The sequence below is a fragment of the Galeopterus variegatus genome, unplaced genomic scaffold, assembly GCF_000696425.1.
Source record: "Galeopterus variegatus unplaced genomic scaffold, G_variegatus-3.0.2 Scaffold6888, whole genome shotgun sequence".
NCBI lineage: Eukaryota > Metazoa > Chordata > Mammalia > Dermoptera > Cynocephalidae > Galeopterus > Galeopterus variegatus.
In genome coordinates this window covers 32,902-51,667 of record NW_007732999.1, presented here as the reverse complement: position 1 = coordinate 51,667, position 18,766 = coordinate 32,902, and the positions used below count along the sequence as shown (strand labels likewise).

Sequence of the window (18,766 nt, the reverse complement as noted above, 5' to 3'; positions counted from 1 at the left end):
CCTGCTAGCTCAGAAGGATATGAGGATTGAGTCAAAAATTAAGTTTTTGAAAATAAAGTGGTATTGCTTGCATGTCTGAAATTTGTGGACTGACATTCATATTGTCTACACATACTTGTATTCTCATTTGATTCTCTTACAATCCTATTTTCTTCATTTTATAGATGAGGAAAAAAATTTTTAAGATTACTTGTCCTAAGGTCACAAAACTAGTAAGCAGCAAAACTAGAACTCAAATTTGGGTCTATGTTGCACAGAAACCCATGCTATCTACTACTCTATGAGACCTGGAATAGGTTTTGCCTTCTCTCCACCACCTGCATCCAATTCTTACTCCCAAATCTTGCTAAATTAGGGAGCATCCCCTCCTCTAGAAAGCCACTATTGAGGTCCCCCCCATCAAGTTTAGGTGGCCCTCTTTAGGCCACCCTTAACACGCTGACCCCGTCTGAATCACAGACCATATGTATTTTAATGATTAATGTACCTGTTTTCCTCCACTAGACAGTGAACTTTTTTTTTTTTTTTTTGACATCTGGCGATAAGGGGATCTGAATCCTTGACCTTGGCGTTAAACATTGTGCTTTAACCAATTGAGCTAACCAGCCAGCCCCTGACAGTGAAATCTTAAGGGCAGGAATTAAGTATATCTAGAGCCTGACACACAGTAGGTGCTTTAGTTCTACAACAGAAGAATATCATTTATATTTGATTGTTTACCCCACCAAACTCTGAATTTCATAAGGTCAAACAAACATCTGGTTTTATGCACCATTAAATCACTGGAGTCTAACACAGTGCCTGGCACAGATCAGGTTTTCAATAAATATTTCCGAGTGAACAAATAAATAATTCAGTAAGTAATCTCTATTTACTGTGACTCTGAGACACATTCCAAGAATAAGCAGTTTCTTGACCTTCTTTTCTTCGTAATAATTTAGTATTTGAAATTACTTCCACTCTAATATTTTTATATTGGTCATTAATTTTCCCATCTTCATCCTCATACTCACTTGGAACATGATCTCCACTATTTGAAACTGTGAGAAGATTTTGATTCAGCCTTGGATTTATCCTATTACTAACTGATAGCAATTATTTTCAACCTCTCTTAGCTAAATGCCAGAATGTCGCGGATCAGAGGGTGGCACTTAGGGGTGAAATGAACAGTTTGCCTCCAATTTACAAGCTTGCTTTTCCCTTGGATAATTGTATCAAAATCACACTTTCCTGGGTGTGACCGTTGGCAAAACCTCCTTGACGGTGGATTGATTACATTGACTCTAACTAATTAATTTACAGATGTGAGATAGTGGAAGGGTTAAAATAGCATTTGCTAGGCAAGGCTGAGATCTTTTTTTAAATACATGATATATGCTCTCATTCAAGAAACAGGAAAACATTTCCGAATTACCTTCCAAGCGGTTTGCCTGGACTGACAGTCCCACGAACAAAGGAGGAAACCAAACCCTCCTTCGGACAGGCATTTGCAGTGAAAGCTCGCACCCCTGTGGGAGGGGCCCCGGGAGCCTCCCGTGACCCAAAGGCGGAGGGGGCGTGGCCAAGGGCGGGTTCAGGCCTCCAGGGGCGGGGCTGCAGCAGGCGAGAGGCAGTGTGGGAAGCGGCGCCATATTGGCGTCGGCCGTGCTGTATTGTCATAAATAGAGCCGGTTCTGTGGGGTTTTTGCTACTCGGTTGAATGCCTCGGCCGTAGTAACTCAGAAAGTGAGAGAGTAAGCGAGCTACAAGCGACCGGAGGAAAGTGGACGGGGAAGAAGGGAACAGCAGGAACAGGACTCCAGAGCGAAAGACACTCGCTGGAGAGGGAGACGCAGGAAGCGATGAAAGAGATGTCTGCGTAAGTGGTAGGGGGCGGCGGCTGGGGGCGAGGCGGAGACGGGTGAGTAGAGTGGTCAGTCCTGGGCCCCGTGTAGGTTCTCGGCCCCTCGCGTCCTGTCTGCAGGTCGTTCGGGTGGTCTCCTTCCCGGCTCCCGGCCGGGAAGCCAGGGCACCTCCCCTTCACCCGGCGGCTCACCTGGTCATCCCTTCACGGACTCGGAGACTCCGGGAGTCCCCGTCTGCCCCCAGCTGTCCCACCTCCGAGGACGACCGTAGACAAGGATGCGGAGGGAGAGAGGCACTTGTGTCGGTGACGAGAAATTGCCGGTCACTCTCCTTCCCCCAGCACTGTCTGAGCCCATCTGCTTCTGTCTGCATTGGCGCAAATACCATCCCCCTTCTCCCTTCCCGACCGGCTGTCTCCGGGTCTTCAGGAGTGGATGACCTATCCCAGCCCATGGGTTTCTCTTTAAATAAAAAAGCTGTTTTTTCCGCCGCCGCCCCACCCCGGCCTCTCCACCTACACGCAGTATCTACTGGTCTGTACCTCCTGTACACACTTGATAAGTCAGAAACAATTTCCGTGCTTGGTAAGATTTTGTTGTAGCATCTTACGTTTTGTTTTATTAGGAAATAATTTAAACATACAGAATAATGCAGGGAGTAACAGAAGCATCATTTGTGTAGCCACCACACATTTCTTTCTAAGCATAACATTCTGTGTATATATGTCTTTACTTAAAAGCGTTCCAAATACATCTGAAGGACTTTCCTCCCTCCTTCTCTGGTCCCATTCATCTCCCTTCCCAGAATTCCCCACAATCCAGAATTTTTATTTATCGTTGCTGCATTTCTTTAAATGCTATTACTACATATACATGTGTCCATAATAATTGGCATTGTTTTACTTGTTTTTAAACTTTATATGACTAGTGTTACACTTATTCTGCGGCTTGCTTCTTTAGAGAAACATTTGATCTTTGAGTTTTGTCTGTATTCGTATTTTCAGTTCTAGTTAGTTCATATTAACTACTATATTGTATTTTATTGTAGGGGTATACCCTACTTTAGACATTTTCTTGTTAGTGACTGTTTTAGGTTGTTTCTAAGTTTTTAATGTTGTTACAGTGTGACAGTGAACATTCTTTTACATGTCTCTTTGTACACTTTTACTACAATTTCTCTGGGGTGTTTGCCTGTAAATGAAATTGATGGGTTGAAAGGAAGGACTGTGGGATTCTGTTGTTTACTTTTTTTCTCTCCTGTCTAGATGGGAAGGTTCAGAACCAGAGATTTGGAATTTTAGGGCCAATAGGGACCTAGATAGCCAAATTTTTCAGCTTACAGATTAAGAATGTGAGACCTGGAATCAAAGTTAGTGTCGGAACTGAAGTAGTTATGGAGGGGGGAATGAAGTGGTGGAAAGAGGTTTTAGAGTTCAGATTTTGGCTCTTCCTCTCTCTGAACCTGATACTTATCTGTAAAATGGCACTTCTTCAATACCTACCTCTCAGTGTTATTGTTGAGATTAATCGAATGACCATATATAAAGACTCAGTCTTTCCCAGTCATTTACCATAAAAATAACATATCAACAAACACAAACAATACCAAAACAGCTCTCTAGTTCTCTTAGATATAAAAAGCCAGATCTTTAAAAAAAAAAAAAATTACAGCTTGAAATAACCAATTGACCTTTTGTTTGTTCTACTGCAAAATAAATACCAGAGAGAAATTTAAGTGACTGGTATTGATGTTTCCCTTTTGTTTCTTTGAGTCATTTTGGAAGGTATATAGACTATTTGATCTTCCATTTGATCCCGCACCCCCATGAAATCTTTAAGAGCATGCATTACTGTGTGGATTTAGTAGTGATAGTCAAGTTTTGACAGTTAACATCCAAAAACAATTGAACAATCACCATTATATTTTTTGTGTTATTTTTTACAGGGCTAATTTATTCAGTTTAAAAGACTGCTTTTTATTTGGAGGTTTTTTTTTTTTTATTGGTAATAATGGCCTTTCATGAAAACATGGTGCAGATAGATGGTAGGGTTAGTTAGTGTGTATGTATGTTTTTACTTTCCTTTTGTAGCAAAATAAAAAGTTTTACCAACTCCCATTGGTCCCAAAATTTATTTTGGAATTATTGGTCTTTGTAAACCTAAAATTCCAGAAATTCTGTTGTACTTTATTCAAGACTATAGTTTCCTATGGCTAGGGTCTTTGGAGAGTGGCTTGTTTTGTATCCTATAAATAGTTGCCATGTAGTATAAAAGAATTTGATAATTATTCAATGTGAAAATGGCATAGGTACCAGGCTAAAATGAAGAGAACAATTAACTAGGTTCACAAAATGTTAGGACTATAAACTGATTCAAGCAAAGGGTGTTAATTTAGGCTTCCCAAGGACAAATCTAGTTGTAGTTTCTTTGTAAAATCTAGATTATTTCACAAGGACCTTCTAATGGGGTGTTTTTGTTTCTTTCCTGGGGGAAAAAAAGCATTGTTTTTACTAAGAGCTCTCTTTCAAGTGGTTGACTGCTTTTCAAAGATTCTAGAATCTAGATGGTACTTCACTTAAGTCTGCAGGGTGTAGTGGAGGTGGCCCTGGCACAGATCCCATTCAGGCTCTTTGCATTTGAGTTGAGTGGTGTTGGTACAGTTGTCCTGATGCCAATGCATGCTGCTCTTGGCTTGAAAAGACATCCTAACCATGAAAGCTGGAGGCAGTCTGAATAGTCCTTCATAAATATAAACACAAAATACCCATTTTATCTTTTAAAAAAAAGCGCCTGTTCAACTGTTATTGCTAAGTAGATTTTTAAGGTGGCTAATTAACATGAGTGGATTGAGAGATTCAGTGTATCAGTATGATACGATACTTTAAATTTTTTCTGCTGTTTCATTTTTCTTGAACAGAAACACCGTGCTGGACAGCCAGCGTCAACAGAAGCATTATGGAATTACCTCTCCAATTAGTTTGGCATGTCCTAAAGAAATTGATCATATTTATACACAGAAATTAATTGATGCCATGAAACCATTTGGAGTGTTTGAAGACGAGGAAGAATTGAACCATAGGTATGTCACTGAAAACTAAAATATTTTACAGTATATTATTTAATCCTTAATTCTATAAAAATATATTGAGTACCTAGTTTGTCCTTGCTTAGGGGGTACAGAAATGACAAAAAGAAGAAAAATCTTGGCCCTCCTGGAGCTTGCCAGAGTTAGAGGAAGAGACTAACAATTAGGCAAATACATAAAGTAAATACAGTGTAATACATGATAAGTGCTGCTGAGAGAAGTAAAGCTGGGGGTAAAGATTTTCAGGAAAGGCCTCATTGAGAAAGTGACATTTAATTTTAAGGTGAGGGAGGGAGCCATGTGGATATTTCAGGGAAGAGATTCTAGGCAGAAGGTCTGAAGTGGGAATGTATCTGGTATATTAAGGAGTACATGGCAAGATATTCTGGGTATCTGAAGCAGAGTGAGGAAACAGGGAAATATGGGCTTAAAGAAAGTAAGGTGGGAAGGAGCTTGGAGGGCAAGGGCCCTTAGGACCTTGTAAGGAATTGTAGAAGTTTTTGTTTACTCTCAGTGAAATGGGAAGCTATTACAGTTTTAAGTCAACGATTGACATGATCTGACTCATTTTTTAATGCAGTCACTTTCACTGCTGTATTGAGAATAGTCTGGAAAGGGGTACAAGGGCAGAAGCAGAGAGACTAGTTAGAAGGCCATTATAATAACCCCAGGAGGAAATGATGGTAGCTGGAACCCAGAGGTTGGTAGGGGAGGTGACAAGAAGTAGTAAAATTCTGGATATATTTGAGGTAGGGTTGTTAGAGTTTAATGACTGGAATTGTGTGTGTGTGTGAGAGAGAGAGAGAGGTGTGTCAAAGATGATGCCAAGGTTTTTTGTGTCAGTACCTTGAAGGATGGAGTTCCATTTCCATTATTTGGAGAATACCAAGAAAGAAACAAGGTTATACACATCAGATGTCCAGTTTTTCATGTTATTTTTGAGATGCCTAAACCCTAATTTTATTTTTTATTTATTTATTATTATTTTTATTTTAAAGATGACCGGTAAGGGGATCTCAACCCTTGGCTTGGTGTTGTCAGCACCACGCTCAGCCAGTGAGCTAACCGGCCATCCCTATATAGGATCCGAACCCGTGGCCTTGGTGTTATCAGCACTGCACTCTACTGAGTGAGCCACGGGCTGGCCTTTATTTTATTTTTTGCCATATTTATTATTATTTTTATTTTAAAGATGACCGGTAAGGGGATCTCAACCCTTGGCTTGGTGTTGTCAGCACCACGCTCAGCCAGTGAGCTAACCGGCCATCCCTATATAGGATCCGAACCCGTGGCCTTGGTGTTATCAGCACTGCACTCTACTGAGTGAGCCACGGGCTGGCCTTTATTTTATTTTTTAAATGTGGATTTATTTATTCCATTGGTTGCAGGTTTGTTTTAATACAGGTTAAGTATTCCTTATCTGAAACACTTGGGACCAGAAGTGTTTCAGATTTTGGAATATTTGCATTATACATATTGGTTCAGCATCCCTAATTCAAGACTCCAAAATCCCATGCATTTCCTTTGAGCATCATGTCAGGACTCAAAAAGTTTTGGATTTTGGATTTTTGGTTTAGGGATACTCAACCTGTAATACCAAACTTTTATTAAGTAATATCGTTTCACAAAAATTGGCCATTAACTAATTCACCCATTTTAATTATTCTAATGCCTATGACTGGCAATGAGAATGCATTGAATTGACTTAATTCCATAGTAAGGCCAGGAAAGATGACAGTTCATTTGGCCTGTGCAGCCTCATTGAAGGTAATTTTATGATTTTTATTAGGCTTTTTGAATTTTGAAAATAGCTCAAAGACCAAAATGTTGTCATCACATTTTTTATCTCTTTGGCACTCTTTGGTCACTAAGAATGCCAAAGAGATGTGACATGTATCAACAGATGTGATAGCATTAGCATGTGTTTAATATGCTTTAACCTAACACCAACACAAACTTGCTGCCTGTATGTTTATTACTCTAATACTGTTTGGTTTTTGTTTTTTTAGTTTTAATCTAAAGCATGTTATTTTTATTATAGGCTGGTTGTTCTTGGTAAATTGAACAATTTAGTAAAAGAATGGATTTCTGATGTCAGTGAGAGTAAGGTAAGTCTCTAAACTACATAGAATTCTTAGTTTCATTATATCCTGGTGATTTGTCCTAGCAATAAGGTGCAGGAGTTAAAACTTGGCTCCTGATATACTTGGAAATGAATTGGCCTAGACAGTTGAAATTCTGAACAGATGAGGATTTACCCCAGCGGTAGCCAATATATAACTGCAGGTCTACACAAATGTCTTGTTTGACCCATATGTAATGGGCCAAAATTTAAATATCAGGAGATTTTACTTTAAGAGCCAGATTTCAGACTTCTTATGAAATATCAGATCTGGCAACACTGGGCTTGCCTTTGTGCACAGCAGGAAGAGGCTTGAATGGGATTGGGCTCCTGCCCTCCTATGCGTCATGGCCCCCTCCAATCCCTGTTCCCTCTGATCCTGAGATTGCTATTTACCAGTTTCTGTGTTTCTCATGTAGGATTCCCTTATTTGCATTCCTGCTTGGCCCCTGAGATGTAGGAGTTTGCAAACCCTGATTTATAACTATGCAACTTTTTTCCTTTCCTGTATCTTAACTATTTTTCCTCTGAAATTGATTACATCTTTCCTGCTTTTTTAGATTATTTTGAATATAATTGAATTTTCATTATTGTCTCAGAATCATGACTATGAATATTATTTTACTGGCTGTACCAGAATGAGGTAGGGCACGTTCAACTGGGTGATGCTGTTTGCCCCCTCACTAGGGGTCTCAAACTGTTGTCTTTTAAGTTTTTTGTTTATTTTGTTACAGTTTTCCTCTCTCTCCCTTAACAGCAGTCAGTTGAAAGTTAATGTCTCACTGTTGTCTTTCTGTAAAGTCCCATTCTTGCCCGTTAATCTATCTACATGGGTTCAGAAATTAGGTAAACACCTTTTTGAATTACTTTACAACTTTTATTATTTCTCTCTGTACCTACGATAAATATGTAGAATTGGCTCTTTTAAACAGTGGACTCAGAATGAGGTTATGAGTTTCCTAAGACTACAGTCATTGAGTTTAACATGGTCTTTATGTTACTTACTCTTTCTGTCAAAAGGCTGTCTGGCTTATTTCTGAGCTATCAGCAAGGTTATCAGTAGTGTAGGTTGTTGGATAAATTGAATTCTCAGCAGGTGAAATGCTAGTAACCAGTGATCAAAAAATTAAGTCCGTTTGTAAGATCTTCCATTGAGTAGATAAGATGATGGGTCATTTTCTTTGTCAATTATAATTCTGTTTTATTTATGCATGTTTTAATTTGGAAAATAACTGAAGGACTTGAGTTAGATCAAAGATCATTTGAATATTCTGCACCCAATTGGGATAGTTAAAATTTAAATAGTTTAGAACCCCAGCTCAAATCATCTTAGTTAAATATTGTGGCTGTGGTAAAAATATTTTACTCTGTGTTTGAGTATATCACTTTCTCATAAATCATGCAAAGATAATACTTTTCAAAGTAGAAAGGTGGACTAAAAGATATTTTCAGATCCTGGCTTTTCTATTGATTCATGTTAGTAATCAATATATTTTCTGAATCCCTTTTAGATATAAAATTGTGTTACTCTCGAAACATTAACATCCATTAAACAGAGGAAGTAACAAACATAATATCCTGTTATTCAGATACTTTCATTCAAGTTATTCAGCAGATATTATTCTTTGGAACTTGTATTGGCCATTATGGGGAAGTATAGAGAACTAATAGACACAGTTCTTTATTTTAAGAAATTTGAATATGGTTTAAGAGAATGAGATATAACCAAAAAAAGTCAATAAATGTAGTATGAAAGAATTTAAAGATTAATGGTAGAGGAGCACAGAGGAGAAAGAGCTTGTTATGGGGTGGTGATAATCAGGGAAGGCTTCATGCAAGCGGTGGAACTTGAAGTGAACTTTGAAAAATGGAAGGCACTAAGATAGCCAGAGAGGTTGGGTAGGTGTTCAAGGTAGGGACAATAGCAAATGCAGTGAAAAGGAGATCAGATTATGTAACATTTTGGCAGTTGGAGCTTCAGAAAGGAAGATCAAGAGGCAATGCAAGAAAGATCCATTGGAGCATACTGTGGAGATTTTCAGTACCAAACCCAAGGATCCTTACCTCAGTAGTCAGAGAGGAATGCATTGGCAAGTTTTGATCAGAAGAGCTATATAATAGAGTAATTGAAGGACATTAGCCAATGAATTTTGTACCACACAGTATAAGAAAAGGAAGACTAAGGGCAAGGAGGTAGCTTAGGATAAATTAAAGAGCCCAGAATTAGGGGAGTAGTAGTTGAATGGAAAGGAGACAACAAATGTGAGGGATATTAACTAAGAATTGGTAAGTCAAGAAGAATAATGATTATAAGTTTGGGCAATAAGGATAATGAAGAACAGAAATCAGAAGAGATACCTGGTTTTTATCATAGGAAAAAATTTTTGCATGTTTGAGGCATAGATAATGAAATGGATCAGGATGTCTGAGTGAAAATATCTGATGGGAAGTTGAGACTGGCTCTAGAGAAAGGTGAAAAGTAGCATTTTAATTATGGTACAATCAAAGATAGTTGTTAGAGTAGCTCTCATAAGGAGATCATGTCAAGACTGACCTCACTTTCTTGCAGAAAGATTGCAGAGCTAGAATCAAGAAATTAAACAAACCTGTCACAAAAACTAAAGGGGAGATGGGATTGGCCAAGAGTATTATGCTGTAGAGAGCTGAAAGCACATTAGTTTGGTAGTTTAGAGTTCCTTGGTGACTATTGAGAGTGATGAAGCCAAAGACAAGCAGTTGGAGGGGACAAGTAGGGTCACGTGATAATGTTTTTCTTAAGATAGAGATGTGTACATGTGTGGTGGGCAAAATTTGTTTTGTTTTCCTTCTGGGAACACCCTTATTACTTCAAGTTGCAACTGAAAGAGCCCTGAAGTTCTTTTACAAATCTCATCTTACCAAGGCTGACAAATGTACTGTGTATCATTTGCCCAAAAAAAGCCAGTAAGCATTTAGCTGATTTTTATGCTAAATAATCTGAACAATTGAATGCCTTTTGCTTAATTTTGTTTTAGAATCTCCCACCTTCTGTTGTGGCTACCGTTGGTGGTAAAATTTTCACATTTGGATCCTACAGGCTTGGAGTACACACCAAAGGTAACTTCTTTTTTATGTTCTAGTGATAAAAATTTTCAATAACAAATTCTTATTTATTGTTCATAATTAGAAAATACAGAGGAACAAAATTCCCATTATCTCACTAACTCAGAGCTAATCATTATTAACATTTTCTTGTACTCATCTTGCATGCTTTCTTCTGTACATATGTTGGTGTATACTTTAACAAAAATATAATACATAATATACTCTTCTTGAAAAGAAATACTTTGATTTTCAGGAGCTGACATTGATGCACTTTGTGTAGCTCCAAGACACGTGGAAAGGTCTGATTTTTTTCAGTCTTTTTTTGAGAAATTGAAACATCAAGATGGCATTAGAAACTTAAGAGTAAGTATCCTCTGGCATTTAATATTTTGAACTTAGTAACAAACACTCATAAAAGCTAGGGCTTCTGATTATTGAAATACCTCTTAAGAAGCTGCTGTATCTTATTAAAATAATGCATAATGATTAAGAACGTGGACTTTAGAGTTATATGGACCTGGGTTTGCATCTAGAATCTACCGCATATTAGCTCTTAGACCTTGGTCAAGCTGCCTATTTTCTCTGAGGCTTAGTTTCCTCATCTGTAAAATAGAGATGTGTTGATAACTTTTTTATAAGGTTGTTCTAAGGATTGGTGAGATAATTTACATAAACCATTTACTGTAATATCTGATAAATGGTTGATGCATATCAAATGGTGGGTGCTGTTGTGTATAAAGTTCAGTTAGTAACTATATGTGTATATCTAGCCATTCATTCACCAAATAAAATTTTAGCACTAATAATTTGTTGGATACTGTTTGTAGTCCTACAAACAAAATAGTGAACAAGACATTGTTGGGGAAGGGGTTAGGTAAATTGAATAAACAAAGTGTAGTTTTAATGCAGTCTGAAGTGCTAGGATAAGGTAAAAAGATCAGGGATAATGGAAGGCTCAGAAAAACATCATTTCTATGAAATTAACCCAAACTTTATTGACCGTATTAATGGTTTTTTGACTGATTGGACATGAGCTCTTATTTTAATTTCTAAAACCACTGCTTTTTCTAAATAATTAGTTTTCAATTTAGACTCAAGAAATAGTAAGTACCCAGGTGATAGCAGTACTGCCTTCCACTTTCTGACAAATATTTTTAGGAGGATAATAAGTTGCATAACTCCTGTCATAGACATTTTGTGTATTTAAATAACACAGGTCACAAAGTAGAAGTACTTATCTAGAATGTAAGACCAAGAACATTTTCACTTTTCTATTGAGTTAAAACATAAATTGGGAGCAAAGATACTCACATTATTGGCAGTTAGGAAGGGTAGAGAAAGAATTATACATATATGTTATAATTGCTTTCCTCTTTTGTAGGCTGTTGAAGATGCTTTTGTACCTGTTATAAAATTTGAATTTGATGGTATCGAAGTAAGTGTTTAATATTTTCCTGTCTTTTCAGTTGAGCTATTTAACCCGTAAGTTTGTCTTGTTTTGTTTTTAAATCAGGTTCAGCAGGTGCTTTTTTTTTTTTTAAAAGATGACCGATAAGGGGATCTTAACTCTTGGGTTGGTGTTGTCAGCACCACGCTCAGCCATTGAGCAAACCGGCCATCCTTATGTAGGATCCGAACCCGTGGCCTTGTTATCAGCACTGCACTCTCCCGAGTGAGCCACAGGCCAGCCCTAGCAGGTGCATATTGTAAAGAATCAAATAGTCTTTAAACAGTCCCTCACATTCTGCTGTTCTGACTTCTCACAGTTGAAAATGAACCAACTTCCATTTCTACTCCATGATTTTTATATACACCCTTTTCATTCCCATAATCTCCTAAAATAATTTATTATTATCATTTTGGTTGGAGCAATATTCAATGTTTACATTATTATGATCTTATAAACTGGTCAAAGCAGAGCACCAAGTATACTAGATACCCATTCTTTACTGTGTGATATTTTGTTTTCTTGCAATTTAATAATCGTTTGGGGGTTTTTTTGCTTAGTTTTTATACTTATGACTAATTCAAACCCAGTATCTTCTAGTTGTCTAAATTTCTTCAAAATAAGTTTAGATTTATCAGGTATTATATCATAATCATCCTAAAAAAAAAACAAAAAATAACTCACTGGGTTTTTTCACCTTTTAAAATCTACACTGATTGTTCTTCATGACTGGTATACAGCTGTCGTCCTGCCATCTTCCTTTACTATCATCCTAGGATTTCCTTTTGCTTCTCTCTAGCTTTTTTTTATCTTTGATTTATTCTCGTTACAGTGGAGCTCATCCCCCTAGCTTCCTGAGAAAGAGTACATTATTTTGGTATCTCACTTGTTTAAAAATGTCTTCATTCCGTTCTTATACTAAGTTGATAATTTGTCAGATTAATAGCATTCTCAGTAGGAAATTATTTTTCTCAGAAATTTGAAGGCCTTGCTTCATTGTCTACTGGCTTTCCTGCTATGCTGAGAAGTGCGATGCCATTTTGATTCCACATGCTTTGTGTATGACTGGTTTTATCTCTTTGGAAGCTTATTTTTTTTGTTTGTTTGTTTGTTTTTTGTCTTCATAGTTGCAAAATTTATGATAATATATTTTGGTATGTGTCTTTTCAACCAATGTGCCAGGCACTAGGTTGTCCTCTTTCAATTTGGAAAACCTGTCCTTCAGTTCTGGGAAATTTTGTTGAATGCTATTGGATATCTTGCCTTTGTTTTCTCGTTTCTTTCTGGAATCCTAATATTTGTATGTCAGACCTTCAGGACTGTCTTCTTTTGGTTTTTTAATCTCTTCCCTCCGTTTATTAACTACATCTTCATATTTTTGTTCTGTTTTTTGGGGTTTTCACATCTTCTAAACTTCCTATTGTTTCTCGTTTCTGCTGTCGTATTTCTAATTTCTAAGAATACTTTTTTATTCTCTAAATGTTCCTTTTTATTTATGTATTTATTTTCTTATAGCCTCCTGTCCTTATTTCCTGGATTCATTTTTTATCTGCTTTTTTAGGTCTTCTGGGTTTGTTACCACTTGTCCATCTTTCCAGCTTTCATAGCTTTTGCTGTTGTCCCTTTCAGTTCTCTTTGTCCTAATAGGTTATGCCTTTAAAAGCAAAATAAAGCTAAACAAAAAAAAAGACCAATATTTTTCTGGTAATATAGTGGGATTTCAACTGGGAGTGAATGTAAGCATGTGTTGGATCTTCCATCTTTATCTAGAAATTCACTCATGAGGTTTTAGTATGTTTTTTTTTTTTAATGCTTGGAGTATTTGCAAAAATTAAAATGCTTTCCTTAATTTGATGTTTTAATTACCTTATCAAAACATAGTAGTGATTTTTCCCTATGAGATTGCCTGTGTAGGCCTTTCGAAGTTTTGATAGAACTTCCCAAACTGATTAGAACATTTTACATTTTTGAGGTGGGATGGGGGGATGAACTAGAAGGAGAAAAGGTAATATTTTTCTCTCTTTTTTTTTTTTTTGCATATTTCCAAAGATTGATCTAGTCTTTGCAAGACTGGCAATACAAACCATATCAGATAATTTAGATCTAAGAGATGACTCTCGCCTAAGAAGCCTTGATATAAGGTGTATTCGCAGCTTGAATGGTAAGTTCCTAAAAAGAAATATATACCTGCTTGGAAACAATTAGACAAGTAGAAACTTTTTTGCAGAACTATTAGTAGACTTTTTTAGGGCTTGGACTAACTCAATTAAAAATTCTGTTGTAGTTTTCTTTATACAGATAACATGACCACATTTAAGCATCCTAAAAACACAGATTTATTTGAAAGGTTGTTTAAGTTTATAGTAGTGGTTCTCAAACTTACTGGCCTCAGGACCTCTTTACATGTACACTTAAGATTTATCAAGGACCCCAAAAAGTTTTTGTTTATGTGGATTATATCTGTCAGTATTTACCATGTTAGTAATAAATAGGAGAAATTTCAAAAATATTTATTAGTTAATTTAGAAATAACAAACCCATTACAAGTTAATATAAATAAATTTTCGTGTATGAAGAATGGCCTTTTTTTTTTTTTTTTTACATTTTTGCAAATCTCTTTAATGTCTGGCAGTAGAAGACAGCTAGATTCTCACATCTGCTTCTCCAATCTGTTGTAATATTTTGTTTTGGTTAACATACAAGAAGAAATTCTGGCCACCGGGCCGGCCCGGTGGCGCACTGCTACAGTGCGCTGCTTGGGAGCGCGGCGGCGCTCCCGCCGAGGGTTCGGATCCCACATACAGACCAGTTCCCGCTCTCTGGCTGAGCGAGGTGCGGGCGCAAAAAAAGGAAAAAAAAAAAAAAAAAAGATTGCTTATACCCATTTACACTCATTCACCCTTCCAACCCCAGCTAACCACTAATCTACTTTCTATCTTTATAGATTTGCCTTTTCTAGACATTTCATATAAACGGAATTGTAATATGTGGTCTCTTGTGTCTGGCTTCTTTTACTTAGTGTAATGTTTGTAAGGTTCATCCATGTTTGTAGTTTGTTCCTTTTCTTATTGCTGAATAAAAGTGATAGTTTGTTAAAGATTAATTAGAATACGGAATCTAAAACCCTATTAGTGAGCTTTTTTTGTACTCTTGTTACATTAAAATTCATTGGTCTGTCTTCTTCTTTGAATGGATCTTTTACCCATGCATGATTTTGTGCTTTCGTGCCTTGGTCATTTGGAAAATATTGGTTCACAAAGTTATTTGGATCTTCCAAATGTTAACATACATTTGGGGCTGGCCAGTTAGCTCAGTTGGTTAGAGCACAGCCTTATAACTCCAAGATCTCGGGTTCAATTCCCCGTACTGGCCAGCCACCCCCAAAAAAAACGAATAAATGTTAACACATTTTATCATAAAATATTTTTTTTTATTAAATTCATTAATACCACCATCAATTTTATTAGAAAACTTTTTAAGTATTGGAAAGCTGTCAAGCTCACAGTAGCAGATACATGTTGTCCAAATTATAATTTAACTTGAAAGCCTAAATTATATTTTTAGCAACAAATTTTGCTATTTGCTTTCCTTGAAGTGAGGGGCTCAGTTTGTTCAGTTTTTAGGAAATATCTGAAGAATACCCAAATGCGAATTACCATAGTTTAACTGTCCATCATTCTTTCAAGTAAAACTGGTGTTCTTTGAAAAAACTTGCAACTAAATAGCCTCACACAATGGTTTTCCTCCAACCATTAGACTTTGGTATACAGCAGAAGTGCTTTATGTATACTTCCTATTTTGTCACACAGAGTATTAAAAAATATTTTTTAAATGTACTCAAAGGTCAAGATTGATTAAAATTAATGATTTTTACTACTTTATCAAGGATATTCTTACGTGAACCTGGCTTTTTTTTTTTTTTTTTTTAACTGCAAGTGTGTGGTGGTGAAGATGTATTGTCTGCTAGTAGTTTGTTGCCACTGCCCTGATTCACTACTAAGGTACCAGCAGTTTTATACACTATTGCTTTTGCACCATCAGTGTAAATGTTAACAGTGCAAAAGGCAAAGAAAGCCTTAGTATTAGAAAAATAGGTTTGGCCTTACAGAGTCCCAGGGGTACACAGACCACACTTTGAGAACCACTGGATTATAGTGTCTTTTGTTTAATGTAATCATTGCACTTTGCTATATTTATGGAATGTAACAATAAATCACAGTATTTGTGTGGATAAGGTTTGCATTAAAGCAATAGCAATTTTATAACCCTTGAGGCATTTGATTGACGAAATCAAATGTGTAAGAAAACTAAAAATATACTCAGTCCCATCTCTACTTTAATATTGGCTTGCAATACCCATGTATTTTTTTAAGTCTTCAAAAGCAAAGTGATTTCTCATATGTAAGTGCTGAATTTCAAATATGTACAGAAAATAAACCCTGATGTTTTATTATCTTTCATATTTTTAGGTTTTGAGAGTCTGGAAGTTAGGAGGGCATTTAAATTAACTGAGTTTTGTTGCATAGTAAAAAATGTACACTTTGTCTTTTTCAGGATGTAGAGTTACTGATGAAATTTTACATTTAGTGCCAAATAAAGAAACTTTTAGACTCACCCTAAGAGCTGTCAAATTATGGGCAAAACGTAAGTACCTCAAGTCTTCTATGTTTGCATTATGTAATCCTAATTTTCTGTGGCCAGTGATAGAAGCACATGTGAAAACTTTGAGCCTGTTGAGGGCCAATAAACTTTAAAATAGTGGTTTTTCAGGTGCAGTGGTTATGATATTCTGATATGTGACTCGACCTCCTTCTCCCTTGGGTGAAAACTTAAAAAGCTCCTTGATTTTCCATCTTAAGTTTCAGCCTGGCAGTCAGAATAATTCAGAACTTGAAGACTGAAATCTTCGCTGGTCTTTGAGCTCCCTGTGGGCCGGACCATCTTACGCATCTTTGTATCCCCATCACCAGCGAAGAATCTGGTGTATAGTAGGTGTTCAGTACGTTTATTAAGTGAGGAGCCTACAGTGATCAGGGTTTTAACTTGGCTTGGATAGTGCAGGGCTAAAATGGCCTTAAGCAAGTAGAATTTGTCCCTGGGCTCAAATATCATATAGTCATGATAAAGTAATTTGCAGTGAAGGATAACACGAATAATTTCTTTCCTTTCAGATTAAATACCATGTTTTGTTAATTCTTAAATGCATATTTTCCATATTTAACATAAGGTAAAGATCTTATAACACTTTTCTAATAAAGCCTGGAACTGCACTTAGTTTATGTACATAGAATATGGTTTGTAAAAGGCCTTTGCCTAATCCTGAGCTGGCAGAGCACATTCTGTTTATTTGTTACTATATTTAAGTAGTGCTGCACTTCTGGCACCAGGTTTTACATAGTCTAAAACAACACTCTCCAATAAAACTTTCTGTGATTATGGAAATGCTTTATATCTGTGCTGTCAAATACCGTAACTGTGCGGCTGTTGAGCACTTTAAATGTGTACCTGAGGAACTGAATTTTAAAATTTTTATTTCATTTCAATAAATTTAGAGTGAAATAGTGCCTGAAAGAAGTGAAAACATATATTCACACAAAAACTTGCACACAGATGTTCATAGCACCATTATTCATAATAGCCAAAAAGCAGAAACAACCACATGTCTATAAACTGATGAATGGGTAAACAAAAGGTGGTATATCCATACTATGGAATATTATTTGGCAGTAAGAAGGAATGCAGTACTGGTACATGTTACAACATATGTGAACCTTGAAAACATTAAGTGAAAGAAGCCAGTCATAAAAGACCACATATTGTATGATTCCATTTATATGAAATGTCTGTAATAGGCAAATCTGTAGAGACAGAAGGTAAATTGGTTGTCTAGGTCTGGGAGGATTGGGAGAACAGAGAAGGAGTGTGACTATTAAAGGTTTCTTTTTGTGGTGATGAAAATGTTCTAGAATTTGTTATGGTGATGGTTGCACAACTCTGAATATACTAAAAACCATTGAACTGTGTACTTTCAATGGTTGAATCTTTTTTTTTTTTTAAAGATGACCAGTAAGGGGATCTTAACCCTTGGTTTGGTGTTGTCAGCACCATGCTCACCCACTGAGCTAACCAGCCATCCCTATGCAGGATCCAAACCCGTGGCCTTGGTGTTATCAGCACCACACTGTCCCGAGTGAGCCACGGGACAGCCCCAATGGTTGAATCTTTTTTTTTTTTTAAAGATGACCAGTAAGGGGATCTTAACCCTTGGTTTGGTGTTGTCAGCACCATGCTCACCCACTGAGCTAACCAGCCATCCCTATACATTGAGACAATGGTGGGACATCCAGATGGTGCTTTCTTCCAGGGATCTGTAAATGTGGGCCTTTAGCTTGCATAAGTGGTTACAATAGATTTGGCTGTGTGAATTACTAGCTATGTCGAGGTTGTTTAAGCTCTCCTTATCTGTAACATGAAGATGATAATCACAATAACTGCATTGATTACAGTAAATATTAGCTGCTACTATTATTAAATTATCAGAATTAAATCTATGAAAGCAAGTGAGAAGGAAAGGAGAGATTTAGATGTAAATTAGTTACAGCTAATGGGCAAAGTAATATTTGCCCTTTCAGAGAACCGAAATATAAGCAGCCTTTTCTTTGTATACTTTCTTCACTCACCCATTTTTTTTTAATCCTAAATACTCAGAACATTTATTGTATGAAGGTTGGAACAAATCTAATGATTCTAACATTTCACAGAGTACCTGAAGTAAGATCCTATGTGAGTTAATTTGCCTTATTCATGTTAGGGAATGGCCAAATCCAGTGCTGCTGAAGCAACCAGAAGAAAGCAATTTGAATTTGCCTGTCTGGGATCCTCGGGTATGTGATTTATTATCGCATTTCATTAAACCTTTTAGGAAAAGGATGTTTCTCTGAATTACATTCTAAGATAATCTTATTCCTGCTCATCTTCCTTCTGTGCAACTATAGTCCTTTCCCTCCCTATGCTGTGTTTTTTTGGTGCAGATGATTTGGATGTCTCATGCCCTATCCAAATGTTATGTCATTAAAAATTGCCCATCTAAGGGCCGGCCCGGTGGCGCACTGGATAGTGCGCCGCTTAGGAAGCGCGGCGGCGCCCCCGCCCCCGGGATCCGCTCCCACATACAGAACGGCTCC

The 18,766-nt window shown here is 36.9% G+C and overlaps 1 protein-coding gene across 1 annotated transcript in view; it reads left to right on the top strand.

Moving 5' to 3' along the window:
* Positions 1-1,732: 1,732 nt before the first annotated feature.
* Positions 1,733-18,766, top strand: part of PAPOLG (poly(A) polymerase gamma) — a 33,579-nt gene continuing 16,545 nt past the window's right edge. The window contains exons 1-9 of the mRNA XM_008591385.1: positions 1,733-1,858; positions 4,762-4,923; positions 6,971-7,037; positions 10,066-10,147; positions 10,389-10,498; positions 11,517-11,570; positions 13,632-13,743; positions 16,137-16,248; positions 18,394-18,466. Coding sequence (XP_008589607.1) covers positions 1,842-1,858; positions 4,762-4,923; positions 6,971-7,037; positions 10,066-10,147; positions 10,389-10,498; positions 11,517-11,570; positions 13,632-13,743; positions 16,137-16,248; positions 18,394-18,466 — 789 coding nt within the window. The 5' untranslated portion in view covers positions 1,733-1,841. The remainder of the gene's footprint in view (positions 1,859-4,761; positions 4,924-6,970; positions 7,038-10,065; positions 10,148-10,388; positions 10,499-11,516; positions 11,571-13,631; positions 13,744-16,136; positions 16,249-18,393; positions 18,467-18,766) is intronic.